At 52.0% G+C, this 14,196-nt stretch overlaps 1 protein-coding gene across 1 annotated transcript in view; it reads left to right on the forward strand.

The window, feature by feature from the left end:
* P3H2 (prolyl 3-hydroxylase 2) overlaps positions 1-12,398 on the forward strand; it is a 66,395-nt gene extending 53,997 nt beyond the window's left edge. Inside the window, exons 4-15 of the mRNA XM_048076726.2 lie at positions 352-483; positions 1,300-1,442; positions 2,740-2,829; positions 3,297-3,337; positions 3,591-3,685; positions 6,952-7,079; positions 7,685-7,780; positions 7,863-8,013; positions 8,531-8,648; positions 9,092-9,167; positions 10,002-10,142; positions 11,005-12,398. Of these exons, the coding sequence (XP_047932683.1) occupies positions 352-483; positions 1,300-1,442; positions 2,740-2,829; positions 3,297-3,337; positions 3,591-3,685; positions 6,952-7,079; positions 7,685-7,780; positions 7,863-8,013; positions 8,531-8,648; positions 9,092-9,167; positions 10,002-10,142; positions 11,005-11,097 (1,304 nt within the window). The 3' untranslated portion in view covers positions 11,098-12,398. The remainder of the gene's footprint in view (positions 1-351; positions 484-1,299; positions 1,443-2,739; positions 2,830-3,296; positions 3,338-3,590; positions 3,686-6,951; positions 7,080-7,684; positions 7,781-7,862; positions 8,014-8,530; positions 8,649-9,091; positions 9,168-10,001; positions 10,143-11,004) is intronic.
* The last annotated feature ends 1,798 nt before the right edge of the window (positions 12,399-14,196 follow it).

Raw genomic sequence — 14,196 nt, forward strand, 5'->3', positions numbered from 1 at the left:
GTGGTTGTCCTTGCCTTGGGTTTGGTTCTTGGGGTTGAGCACCTGCCTGCCAACAGCAGGTCCCTGGCTGGTCCGGTGTTCCTGGGCAGAGGTGGGTGGCAGCTCCTGGGATGCGACAGAGATGCTCAGGCTCCCTCTGCAGTTGACAAGAGAATGGCATTTCTCAAGGGGGCCAAAAATATGACTGCAGCTCTCAGCTTTGGGAAGGAGCCTGAGGTTTTTCTCTAGGTGCTCCATCACCTGCTGGACCATGAGTTGAATGTCGTTCAGCTGGGGAGAAATAATCTCTGCTTGTCCTGGGCTCAGCACCATCACCACCCTTCTCAGTTCTTTTCCTTCTTTTCCCGGCAGATCACTACATGCAAGTCCTGGCCTGCAAACATGACTGTGTCCGGGAACTCGCCACGCGTTCAGGCCGCATCTCACCCATCGAAAATTTCCTTCCCCTCCATTATGACTACTTACAATTTGCCTATTACAGAGGTAAAGCCCGTCCTTCTGTTCCTTACAGCTCTTGCTGATTTTTTTGTTCAGTTATGAGTTGTTTCATGGGGAAATCAGAATATCTGACATGAGAAACTACCTGTTCAAAAGTCCTTTTCCTTTCAGGTTGACTGAAATGCATGGTTGAGTATTTTTATAAAAGTATTCTAAATCACCAGTCAGGTTTTAAAAGCCCAAAATGTAGCTAAAACATTATTATTCTTTAAAAAAATCATGCTTTGGGGGGATCCTTTCATTTGGATTTGGATATTAAAATGTTGGGGATCTCTATATTTCTAGTTTTCTGAAACATATGACTACATTTTATAGGTTGATACATAACATATACAAGTTAGCCCAAGTTTATCCCCAGATGCCAATTTCTGCCAGTTACCAAATATTTTAAGATTAACAGTAAAATTACAGGAACTGGCAACACGGCAAGATATCAGGAGTTGGCAGCATTATGAAAAGTTGCCAGCTGTGTGGTCCTGTGTGGTATTTTATTACGTTCTGTTGGAAGAAAGAAAATCTAGGCAGAACTCTGGTATCTCAGGCACGTGGTAAGAGCTCCTTCCTGAAGAGGGCAGGATGGGTGAGGGTCAGAATTACTGTTCAAACCAAACACTTCTTCATTCACCAGTGCAGTGGGAAGAAGGCTGGAGGAGGCAGCAGTTTTGTGCACGGTGTGCAGGCTTTTTAAAAATTTTGTATTCTGCCAAATCAGAGGTTTAATGTGGTGGTGAAAACCCCCAGAGCCCTGAGAGGTGCTGCACATGAGAAAGGCCTCCTAAAAACTGTTGTGTTGCCTCCCAGTCGGTGACTACGTGAAAGCCCTGGAGTGTGCCAGGTCCTACCTCCTCTTCCACCCGGACGATGAAGATGTCTTGGAGAACGCAAGCTACTACGAGGGCCTTCTGGAAGGCACTCTGGATCCAGGCACCATCAAACCCAGAAAGGTGAGAGTGAGCGTCACATACGGGCCCATGGTGCAAGGTTTTAAGAAAAGCATCAGCTGGAAACAACAGCAGCTTGGCAGCTTCCCCACACCGAAAGCAAACGTGGAGGTGCTGGGCTATCTGGCAGCGCTGCTTGTAAAGGTGCAAGTCCAGAGCACGAGGGAGAAACGTCTTTAAATGGGGATTTCAGCTTTAAAAAGCCCGAGCGAGGGCAGGGAGGGTGATGACCACGTGCCTCAGTGACATAACCCCTCTTCTCTTGGTGCTCTGGAGGACGTGTGGAGGAGGAATGCAATGAAGAGCAGAGGGCAACTTCTGTTAAGAGCAGGCTGGGAAATATTTTCCCAGGGGAAGCTGGGGATGTCAGTGTTACTCTCAAGTCGCCGGCAGCTGGCTTGGGGTTGTGTTTAGCCTGTTCGGCAGGGAGCAGCTTTGCTATCGCAGGGTGAGGCTGGGGTCAAGCAACCAAACAGTGTTTGTTCAGTCACCCAGCGGGCCAGGCTTCCTCTCCTCCGTTCAGGGCATCTTTGTTTGCAGCCCTGGGGCTGCCTTTCTCACGATGCAGAAGAGAAGTTCCTTGTCCCACCACAGCCCTGCTGAGGCTCGTTCCCCTGGCAGAGGTGGGAAGGAGATGGATTTTCCATTCCCTATGGAATTTGGTGAAATGGTAAAAAAGAAATGGTAAAGAAGAAATTAAGAACAATTGTAATCTCCTCTGAAACAGCACATCCAGGAAAAAAATGAAGCTGAGAAAATAATTTCAATGTTTCCAGTGTTGTGAAATTTGCTGTGGAAAAAAACACACTGATTTTTGCTTTGTAAAGTAATTTTCTAGGAGAAAGCCCAGTGATTTGTTTACATATTTTTTCATTTAAAAGAAACACCCTTTGGTGGATGATTTCCAGCTAGCTGTGCTTTATGGTCCCCATCCAGTACCCCAGGCTGTGGTGCTGCAGTCCACCCACCGCTCCTTTAGGACAGGACGGGGCTCCCAGCCCTGCCTTGTGGACAGGGAAACTGAGGCACAGCCCAGCCAAGGACCTTGCTCCAACAGCCTGGACTCACCTCTGCATCCAGAGCTCCCCAAGTCACCAGATATTTAGAGGTTCTCCGGGGTTTCAACTGCACGCATGTTTTGGGGGGATTCAGGCTTCCTGGGGTTGCTCTGAGGCATGACCTAAGCATCCCCCACCTTGTAGGAGTCTGCAGCATTGCACAAAAAGCAAACCCCTGCTGAAGCAGAGGTGTCTGGTGAAAGCTCCATGTACAACATCTCCCTTTCTGCTCTGCCTTTCAGGAAGCAAAAGCGCTGCTGCGGCGCCATAAGCTGGAGTCTCACCTCCTGCAGGTGGCTGCGGCCGGGCTGGGATTTACCTACACGGAGCCGGTAATGCCTGGGTCTGCTGGTGGGAGGGCCTTTAGGAGTTCACAGCTGTAGGGTCTCCTTGCCCCTCTCCCTCTTGTAAAGCCAGTCCCATGTAGGTGACTCAGGAGCTGGGACTTGGGCTGGTTTGTCCCCTAAGGAAAAATGCTGTTGGCTAGGCGAGGGGGCTGGTGAAGGAGGAGCAGGAGCAGCCAGGTCCATCTCCTGCCTCGTGTCCAGCTGTGTCTCAGCCTTCAGTCCTGAGACCTCCTCCGTGGGGTTGGATGGGGAAGGCTGGGCTCCCACAGTACTCGTGCTACGATGCCCGTTCAGGTTTGGGTTGAATTTTCCATTTGGTCACTCCAAGCAATTGTCCAAGGTGGCATGGGATGAGTCCACACCAGAGGGCCTGAGTGAAGGAGTGAAGCAGAGCTGAGTGGCTTCAGTCTGACCATCAAACTAAAAAACTCGCCCTCTCCCTTTTCTCACAGAACTACTGGAAGAGGTATGGCGCCCGCCAGGACGAGCACAGGTAAGCCACCACTGCTCTTCAGGGCCTGTTGGTAGCTGTGCTTTGCTGGTGGAAGCAGGTGTTCCCACTACCGAAAAATTACATGTTTTTCCACAGGACAGGGTGAGGTCTTCTATTTGTGGCATTTGTACAAAGTACCAGCTTGCCCATTTTTTTCATGTGTTGGTTTCCAAGAGATGCATAACAGCATAATTCCCAGAACTGGAGACCTGTGGCAGAAGTCATGATGTTCCCCTTCTCTCTTGCTCCTCAGTGTCCCATCAAGTATTAGCAATGAACCAGAGGAAGGGCCCCGGCTGTCCCTAGCAAAGAAACCCACACCGAAACCAGACCGAGAGCTGAAGGAGGGTAAGTCTAATGAAGTTTTTTTCCAACAAAATCAGAAGTTTTTTTTCTATTGCTAGAGGCTACAGACTGCAAAGGCTGGCAGATGAGCAATGATGGCCAGTCCTACCAGGGGGGCTGAAGCTTTTTATAAGAGACAAGAAGGCCTTGATGGTGCCATAGCACTGGTAGCTCTGTGGATCCCAGCAGCACTCTGCTCTTGGACCTGCTTTGCTGCCTGCTGAGTTGCTTAGCACAGAGCCCTGAGATGCAGATTTGGGAGGCTGGGACCTCCCCATGGGGATGTGGCACCCCAAAACAGTAATTTTTCCTCCAGATGCTTTTAAGAGATGTTCCATGTTGTCCAGGCTGCTGTAGGATGGATGCTGTAGGCCTTAGGTTTGGGGAACTCTGGCTTTGCTAATGTGCTGGATCACACAATTTTCACAAACGTTTTTTGTTTGCAGCCTGGCTTGTGATATCATGTTTTGGCTAATACCAAATAACTTGGTTTTAAGGTCTGTTGGTAGAATTTTCAGCTGATTTCAGCACATTCTTGACAGCCACAGAAAATACCATAACATTTACTAACAGACAAGATTTGCCCCGTAACAGTTTAGAAGATTGCGGCCAAATACCAATGCATGCTCCTTACTGCAAAACAACGGGATCTCAAGCCAGAAGGTATCTTGTGTTTCTGGTGGGACAGCTTCACAGTAGCAAGCAATTAAACCTCCTTGTAATGCAAGGGGTGGTCATGGTTTTGGGGGAATTTCACAGCTTTTGTTGTCCAAATTGTCCCCAGCTGCTCAGTACCTTGTTCAGAGTTTTGTTACCTCTTCTTTAACCATACAGATAAAAAAGGAAAATACCAGAGGAAGATCTTGAAGAGCTTCATAAGCCAAGAGCTGTCTGATTTATATTAGTTGGTTTGTTTGCCTTTGTAACCAAATAATTTCAGAGTATGTCTTTCTTGGTGCTGTGCTTTTATGCTTGCTGGTTTAGTTGCAGAATGTTTTCAAGTTTACAAAGAAAACTGAAACCCTTCAAGAAATGGATTTTTGTCTGCCCAGCTGCTTTGTTTCTTTTTGTTTCCCTCTCTTTTCATTTGGAAAAAGAAGAGAAAAGGTCAAAAGAGAAAAAGAATGGTACATTTTAATTTTGTGCTCCTCTTCTATACTTAGCTCTTTTGTCCCTTCCCCTCACTCCCAAAAGTCTGAAGAATTCCCCAGTTTCTTTGGGGTGTTTTTCATGTGTGTCTCATCTTTTGATGTCAGTTTTGGATCCTGGGGCTCTCTTCCAAAATAATCTTGCCCCCATTGCCATTTTAACTTTGGGAACTGTGCAAACCCAGCAGGCCGTGATGTACCAGAGAGCCCAGAGCATAGGCATTGGTTTTAAATAATCCCTACCCATCCCTGCTGGGTCAAAAGGACAGCAAGAATACGTTGGCCAAGGATTGTTCAATGGGTTAATGTGTCATATGCTCTGAATCAGGGCAGAGCACAAAGGAACATGGTTGTGGGAGGGTAAAGGATCTCTGACTAGTCCTGGTGCTGGCCTCATGGCTCACCTGGTAGTCAGGGTCAGGAAATATTACCATGAAATATTGTTATTATTGTGTTGTTTTTAAAACTGAAGAATTAAGTGACAGGACATTGACCAAGACAAACTCATTATAGAACTGTGAAAATGAGAGACTAAATAAACCGTGGTACGAGAGCCCGTACACCTGGTTCCAATTTCCAAAGCTTTATTAGTCTTCTGTACCTGAGTCTGCCCAGCAATCGAGAAAGAAAAACGATGCTGCAGCCCTCAGAGCAGTGCTTTGGGGCAGACGGACACACAGCTTGAGGAGGTTTGAGTCAGCCACAGTTCCTTAGCACAAATCATTGTGTGCAAAAAGAGTCTAGGCACCTTGCAAAAAAAGCAGCACCCCTCTCTTTGTGTGTAGACTGACCCAGGTGAGGTTTACTGGCTGCTGTGACTTACCAGAGTGTCCATGCCCTGATGCAAGATAGCAGAGCTTGGTTCATCTGATGGACAAGAGGCAGAAACGCTGCAGGGAGCAGGTGTCTCCCCTAGGCTGCTCTGTAGCACAGTCAGCAGGAGCTCATAAACCTGCTGGACATATTCAAATCTTCTTCTGATAGCCTGGTCCTGGGGGCCGATGTCTATATTCTATGTCTGTATCTTTACGTGCAACATCTCAGCTGGAAAACTCAGCCCTGGGCTGGGGTGTGCCAGAAGTTTGGATTGCAGCACTCTGTTTCTGATCCAGCTGCGTTTATAATAAAGGCTATTATCGTGCAACAAAGTGGACGTGAGGGACATCCCATCTCTTCCGTTTCCAAGGAACTCTTTAGAAATGAAGCCGTGGGCTGGTGGCGGAGCTCTGCTCTCAGACCTGTGAGAAGCTTAATTGTGCCACATGGTGAGAGGAGCTCAGTGCCTCCGCTTCCTCTGTTTTACGGTCCTCTGTGACAACAGATAATTTTTCCCATGACTTCACCTTCCTTCTGGAGAAACACCTGGTTTAGGTTTTTATTGATATTGCCAATTCTTTCATCAACTGTCTTAGGGGAAATGAGAGGAAGAGGCTTCAGAAGGTGGTGAGTTAGTGGCCTCACCATGTTCTTCTGATCAAGCAAATTTGATGGGGATCAATCCAAAGCTTGTTGCAAGGAGCTAACCTCCCTCTGCCTTTTGCCCATTCACCCTGCACATGGTGAGGCTCATTCAGGAGCCCAGCAGCATGCAAGAGCAGCCACCAGTGGGAATGAGCACAAGCAAAGCTTGATGCAAACTTCCCCACATCTCAGTTTTTCTACAAGGGTAAAAGACAAAAATCCTCCCTGGTGACACTTGCAGAGAGTGGCTTTGCATGCCAAGTCAGTGAGAGCCACACAAAGCCAATGCAATGGCAACTCAGAGCCTCTGCTTACCCTGGCTGCCAGGCAGGAGAGCCAGGTTAGCTGGTGTCTGCGTCTGTCATCGTGTCCTGTCGGGGTCTGGTGCTCTCGGGATGCAGTCCCTGCATTTGCAAGGCGCAGCTAACGAGAAAGTGGAAAACTCAGATGCTCTTGCAGCAAATTGATTTCACCTTTGAGTGTTTCCATTGCTTCTGTTTCTTTTGTTGTTGATGTGAAGCCAAACTCTGCTCTCTGCTGTGAAGTCGTTTCCCTGGAAGTGCACCCGGGTGACTCCAGCTGGCCCTTGGCCATGGTACAAGATGTCCATGAGGCCAGGTCATGTTCAGCAGGGTTGTTTTGTGTCTCTCTTTCCGTCAGGGGGCCCACTTCTCTACAGTGACGTGAAGTTTGTCTACAACTCGCAGCAGCTTAATGGCACCCAGCGAGTGCTGCTGGACAATGTCATCTCGGAGGAGCAGTGCCGAGAGCTTCACAGGGTGGCCAGTGTGAGTGGCAATGCCCCCGGGAGGGACGTGACTGCCCCATGGGATGAGTCTTTGATGCCCTCACCAGCATTTCTGCTAGTCAGACCTGAATTTTATCTGCTCATGGGGAGGCTCTGGGCTTGTTCCTTGCTCCTGGGCATTGCAAATGATGCTGTGATGCCAGTGGTGAGTGGTCAGACACTTAAGGCACCAGTAACTCCAGCAAAGAAGCTGCTGGTCCACCTTACATGGTGCAGCAAGGATGCCGCAAGACAGAGAGCATGCAGAGAGAGCTTTTTGCCCCAAAAAGCATTGTACACAACGCCAGAGGATGTGGATGTGCATCCACAAGGCTGGTGGAGCTTTCTGATCTGTTGGTGACTGGGCCTGGGGCAGAACAGAGGATGCCCAAACTTCCCCAGTCTGCAGGTGGGCAGCTGTTTTCCAGCATTTCACAGTAGATCGTGTTCATGGAGAGCTGCAGCACCTTCCCACCCCTCTTACCTGTCCCGGAGAATGCAGCCCTGGGGTATTTTAGGAAGAAGGTCCCAACTGCTGCCATTGCAGCTCCTTCTCCCCTGGGGAACCAGCTCACCCCTCACTCGTGTTCATGTCTTTCCTTGCAGGGGATCATGTTGGCTGGAGATGGTTACCGGGGCAAAACCTCCCCCCACACCCCAAACGAGAGATTTGAAGGAGCCACTGTCCTCAAAGCCCTCAAGGTAGAGCTCCCTCCCCCTCAAATCCATGCCCTCCTCCGCGGCCAGCATGGCGCTGACCCCCTCGCCCCTTGTCCCTGCCCAGTACGGCTACGAGGGCCGCGTCCCGCTGAAGAGCGCCCGGCTCTTCTACGACATCAGCGAGAAGGCCCGCAGGATCGTCGAGTCCTACTTCATGCTGAACTCCACGCTCTACTTCTCCTACACGCACCTGGTGTGCCGCACCGCTCTCTCCGGTGAGGCTCGGGGGTGGCACCAGGCCGGGTGGGAGGGTTTCAGTCCCCCTTGGGGGGTGACGGTGTGGTGAGAGGGGACACAAGTTGGGGAGTTTGGCTGTTTTGTCTGATGCTTGAACTGGTGGCCAAGGGCTGGGCAAAGTCACTGTCCCATCAGCTGCAAAAGGTGGGCACTGCTGTCCCAGACAGCTCTCTTCTGGAGTGTCTCTTGCTGTTCGTGTCTCCAACTCTCCCTCTTTTCTCCTCTCTTCTCTTTCCCCCTCTCATTGTTCCTTCTCCTTTCCATTCCCCCAGCTCTCCATCTCTCCTCCCAACAGTAACGAACAAACAAAGCTGTGCAGGTCTCACCCCTCAGATCTGGCTTTTTCTCTCCAGCATTTCCTTTCCTCCTCTCACCTGTGAACACCTGGAGTGGGGCCGGGCAAGCTCCCCATCCCACACCAGAGCCCACAGAGTGTGGCACTGCCATCTCATCCACCCCATCTCCTTCCCCCTTCTTCCTCATGGTCCTGCCTAGGCCAGCAGGAGAGGAGGAACGATTTGAGCCACCCCATCCATGCTGACAACTGCCTGCTGGACCCCGAGGCCAACGAGTGCTGGAAGGAGCCTCCTGCCTACACGTTTCGGGATTACAGGTAGGAAGGACAGTGCTGTCCCCAGTGCCCTCCCCAAGGCTGGGCACGCTGCTCCAAGGCTGTAAACGCTAAAGCGGGTACATCCCAGCAGGTCGTTTCGGGTGGTAGCAGGCATCACAGCTAAGCTTCGAGCCAGCTTTAACTCTAAAGGCTCTGCAATATTGTAGGGCCCAGCTGTGGCCTACAGTACTGTACCTCTGTGAGGTTTTTGGGTGCAAAACAGAAGGGTGAAAGCTGGTGTGACCCAAATGTCCCACCATTTTGAGAATTGTCCCCTAGTCAAGGAGCTATCTGCTGGTTCTCAGCTGTGGCTCCAACACAGGGGCAGTTTGGGCAAAATTGCTCTGGCTGATGGGAGAGCAAGTAGAGAGGCTTATCCACCCTCTCAGAACGATAGCCCCAGAGGAGCCACCTCCACAGGGCTCTCCTGCTTCTTCCCCCAGTGCCCTCCTCTACATGAATGCAGATTTTGAAGGCGGCGAGTTCATCTTCACCGAGATGGATGCCAAAACCGTGACGGTAAGTTGGTTTGTTTTCCTGGCCGAGCTGCTGCGAACTGAAGGTGGGAGGTAATTTCGGAGGCAGCTCCTGTGTCCTTCCTGGTCAGCCCAGGGGCTGTACCTTGCAGGCAAGCTGCCGATGTGGGGCTTGCACCACCTCCATCGGGCAGAGGGATGGCTGAGACAACCGGCAGGGAGAAGCTGCTGGTGCAGGCTGAGAATTGTCCCTGCCTGGAGGACCGCTGAGCTCCCACCCCATCTCGTGGCCAAACATGAGGTGATGCCGATGCCTCAGTGCATGCACAGTGCCTCTGTCCTTGGCTAGTCCTGTCCTGCATGAAGCAGTGGCCCTGGCGCTGTGGGACACACTGCAAAAGCCTGGCCTGGCCCAGGCCTTGCTCCAGAGCGGGTCACAGCTGTGGACCACCAGTCCCCAAGAGGGATGTGGCTCAGGCACAAGCCCCCATTTCTGCATGGGGCCATCTGGGAGGCCAGGTGCCCCCTCGGTGCTTGGGCATCGGGTCTAGGCACTGTGCTGAGGCTCTGGAGTCTGGAAGGTGCTGGAGAGCACATTGAGTCTACCCAAGACCAGTGCCCAAGGGTTGGTTTTGTTGACACGTCTGTCCCTGAGCTCCTGCAGGATCCCTGCTGTGGACCCTCAGGAGAAAAGGGAGCGTTACTGACACACTGTGAGCTGTGCCCAAAGCTCCTCATGTCCTCCTGAGCAGCTCACGGGGTCCTGGGGTGATGCAGAGACACCCAGCTGGTCACAGGCCCACAGGGAGCCCAGACACAGCCAGTCCACGCAGCCGTGCCGCCCTTTACCATCCTGTCATTGCCTATTTTCCTGCAGGCATCCATCAAGCCAAAGTGCGGGCGAATGATCAGCTTCTCATCGGGCGGCGAGAACCCCCACGGGGTGAAGGCAGTTACCAAAGGGCAGCGGTGTGCCGTGGCTCTCTGGTTTACCCTGGACCCACTTTACAGAGAGCTGGTGAGTCCCTCCAGCATCACGTGAAGGGAGCCGGGGGGAACCCAGCATCCCTGAGAGACCCAGAACATCCCTAGTCTCCAGTCCCACCACATCTCTTTTCCTCCCATCAAACTCCCCACAGCAGCATTCCCATCAGTGGCACCCCAGGACATGAGGAGGGAGGAGCTGTTAGGAGACCCCAGAGAAGTTTTATATGCTGGCCCTGTGCCCCTGCTGTGGCCCACGCAGCGCAGGGCTGGGATGCTGAGCGGGGTGCTGAGCGGGATGCTGAGCAGAGTGCAGGAGGGCTGTGTGCAAGGCTGGGGCTGGCCATTTCTGACACCTAGTGGCCAACATCCTGATGAACGGGAGCACCTTCTGCGATAAAAGACCAAACCAAACCCTTGTGCCTTTGCCTTGTGAGCGCCCCATGTTGGGCTAGCTGGTGGGCTATGAAATTTTGGGAGAAGCTTATTTTAGACATGCACCTTGCTGTCTGTGCATTTTGGTGCCAGCTGCAGCTCTTCTGTGCTTGGTGCATGTGTGGTAGGTGATCAGCCTTGCCCGGGGAGCTGGATATCTTGGTAGGCACGGAGGAGATGGTTGCCTGTGGCCACTAATGAAGTGTGAGAAGGGACCTGCAGTGCATCAGCTCTACCCCATCCATTTGGGAATGAGGTATCGAGGAGCAAAGTGATTGGGTTCCTTCTGTCCAGCAAATCCCCAGGACAAGTCCCAGGCTGTGTCCTGCCCTCCTGGCTGCACTGCTGGTCCTCAGATGAACTGTTTGCTGTGGATGCTGCCAACAGGCTGAGATGCTGAATGAGCTGAGGGCAGGCGCTGAAGCGCTGCTATTGTGATTTCTTTCCTTGTCCTCTTGCAGGAGCGAATCCAGGCAGATGAAGTGATCGCGATGTTGGACCAGGAGCATCTAGGACCCAGTGAAATGAACATCAACCCAAAGGATGAGCTATGAACTAGGCCAAAGACTTTTTCTATTAAATATTTATTTAATATTGTTAATCTTATTAGAACCTTTCTATTTTTGTACAGAGATGCTGTATAAATTAACAGGTTAATATGATTGTGGAGTTTTCAGGAGTGCCTCTTCTGTGTTTAGCACAGCTCTTGCTGGGACCCCTCATCCCTGTGCCAGCATCTCCTGCTGGGACTGACTCTGCTGCTGAGGTTCCCTGTCCTTCCCTAGCAATGCTCAGGATCCATTCAGGCCCACTGCACCCCCTTTTTTAATTCCTCAGCCAGAAGATGCTGCTTCTCTTTAGCCTCTGCTAGAGAAATGTCACAGGTGTGCTGACGGACCCCTCTCCCTGTCCCTGCCAAGAGCTGGCTGAAGACTCATCAGTGCTGCCCTGGGAGAAACTGGATCACCAGTTGTGGCTGTTCTTCCCATCCTGGAAACTGCTCCACACCCATCCTGTGAGCTGCCAGCCCCTGCTGCTAAAACCCAAGGTTAAACTTCATGGTCTCCAGGTGCATGTTTAAAAGCAGCTGCAAGTCTCAGGGATGTTACAGTGCCATGGTGTTGGATGGTCACGATGCTGCTTTGTATGCTGGGTGCCCTGTCTGCATCTTCCCATCCTGACGGTGCAGAAGCTGCAGCTGTTTATGGCATGGTAGCATCTACTTGCTCAGAGTATTTCTGACACAGTCTGAGGGTGTTGCTGTGAAAGCACACGCTGCTTAGCACAAGAAATTTACCCTGCCAGCACCTGCTGCTGGCCTAGTAAATCATGTCTCACCCACCATTAAATTAACTCCTGTGCACGGGACCAGAGCAGCCCCCACCTGAGTCACAACAAGCACGGAAGTCTCAGAACTGCCTGCACCCCAGACCCAGGGACAGCTTTCATTTTGACCCAACAGCTGCTAGAAAGCAGTTCCGAAGAAGCAGGCTGCAGCAATCCTTGCTGTTGCATTTCCTGCAAGGCTGCTGTCCTCGGCAGAAAGCACGCCAGGGGGCTTGGCTGGAGCTCACCTCCCCAGGCAGCTTTGCTTAGATCCCTGCTGCATTGGCTTGGTGTTTTCTCAGTCCTTTTCTGCTCCCCTCTGCCAGCTCTGGCATTTCCAGGACTTAAATCAGGTGGTGTCCTCTGTCCCCACCACACTATTGCCTCCCAGGCTTGGCTCCTGCTTGCTGCACCCTTGGCCCCAGTTTGTGCTGCTCCCCTTGCAGGCTGGGGTTGGTTTGCTGCTGCGGTGGTTAGCCAGAGCTGTGTCTAAATCCAGGGGAAATAAACTAAACTAAACTAAACACAACGTCAGGCCTGTCTTTGTCTTTCTTTATCCAAGCAGGAGAAGGGGAGATTGGGGTATGCGCTGGGTGTCTCGTGATGGTGCTTCTCCCTTTGGGGTTCCTGGCCCCAGAAACACACATCCCATGTGCTGGGGGAGCATTAGAGGGTGCAACTTTTGGGGACTTGACTGCAAACACGAGCGACACCAGCCCTAAATCCCAAGGAAGGGCAGGACCCCAGGCAGCCTGGGCTGTGGCACTTGTCCCTCTCTGTGCCACCAAGAGCTGCCTGCAGTCGGTGTTGGGCTGCAGGAAGCAGGAAAGCAGCAACTCAAAGGCACTTTTCCTGTTTGCTGCTTAGCCAGCTCTGTGCTCCAGCCAAGTCTCGCTCAGAAGAGGATTTCTATTTCTGTGGCAACAGCAGAAGTGGGCGGCAGGTTTATTCATACACCGTAGCCTGGTGGGAGCGAGGCTGGGCCACGCACCAGAAATGCAATGTAGGTTTTGTGTCTCTTTTGTGTCAGAGTGGCCTGGCCACTGAGAAATGACCTATACCGAGGCACTGCAATGAAGCTGATGTGCATTTCAGAGCAAGCCTGGCAGCTCCATGGCCAGCTCTGAGCTCCTCCAGCCTTGGCTGAGCCTCCGAAAGGATCCCTGGCCCTTTGTTAGATGTGCCCCAGATCTATCACCCACAGTAGGTGTGGTTGGAAAACGGAGATGCACGAACAATGTCTGGGTTTCTTGTTAACGGCAGCGTACCCCTCCTAGTCCTAGCAATATATGCAGGCTGGATTAGCAACGTTGATTTATGACAGTGAAAAAAAAAAAAAGGGGGGGAGGAAAGCTCATAAAGGAAACAACATAATAGATTTCAGAAGCGTTTGAAAACAATGTAAGAGGCTGTGTGCGCGCTTGGGTGCGGCACTCGCTCTGGAAGTGCTGCAAAGCGAGGTGCTCCTCGGTGCAGGTGCTCCTCGTTAGTGAGGATTTGGGGTTTGCTTTGACAGCCATGTGTCCCCGAGCCCAAGGTGGTCACCCCTTACCTGGGCTGCTCCATGCAGGCAGCTGGGCATCGGCAGCATGAGGAAGCTGCGGGCAAAAGGGATGCCTTCGGGTATTTACAAATTCCTGAATTCACAGTCAAGGCTGAAACGCCTAGAGCTGGTGGTGTACCAGTGGCTACAGAGGCTAATAAAACCTGGGTGTGCCCATGGGCATTAGCCAGGCAGGCTTTGTGGTGCTAATTTTAAGCCGCTGAACCTCCCCGATGTTGCTGCGGAGGCTCAGGGCCATGCGGACATGTCAGTCTGCAGCAGCCCTGCTGGGTGGTGACTAACCCCCATCAGTTCCAACCCGGGGCGTGATAGGCTTATAAACCACCATGTAGTCGGACCTTTTGTATGTGCCCTTTATTTCCAGGAGCCAGGCTGACGGCCCAGAGGCGTACAGCAGCGTACAGCAGCTTTGCTGCCTACTGGAGACCCAGGCACAAGCCCTGCCAGCAGCCAGCTCAGCTGAAGACCCCCCCAGCTCCATCCCACCTTGCGGCAGCATCCCTCTTGCTGCGTTCTCTTCTCTGCTCTGGTGATGGGCAATTCAGGTGGCACCGTTTCCCCACCAACATTAAAGGCCGCCCAGTCTCCAACCAAGGGTCCTCCCAGCCCAAGGTGCTGCTGGTGGGAGGCAGCAGAGCCTGGACACATTTGCCAGGTGGAATTACAGCTGCCGAGTGCCTGCGAGCAGCAGAGACTTGGCCAGGAGATGGAGTTTGCACTGAGCCCTGCTCATTCCCTCCTGGTTAAACCAGGGTAGAGCCAG

Source organism: Anser cygnoides, chromosome 9 (assembly GCF_040182565.1).
Source record: "Anser cygnoides isolate HZ-2024a breed goose chromosome 9, Taihu_goose_T2T_genome, whole genome shotgun sequence".
Lineage (NCBI taxonomy): Eukaryota > Metazoa > Chordata > Aves > Anseriformes > Anatidae > Anser > Anser cygnoides.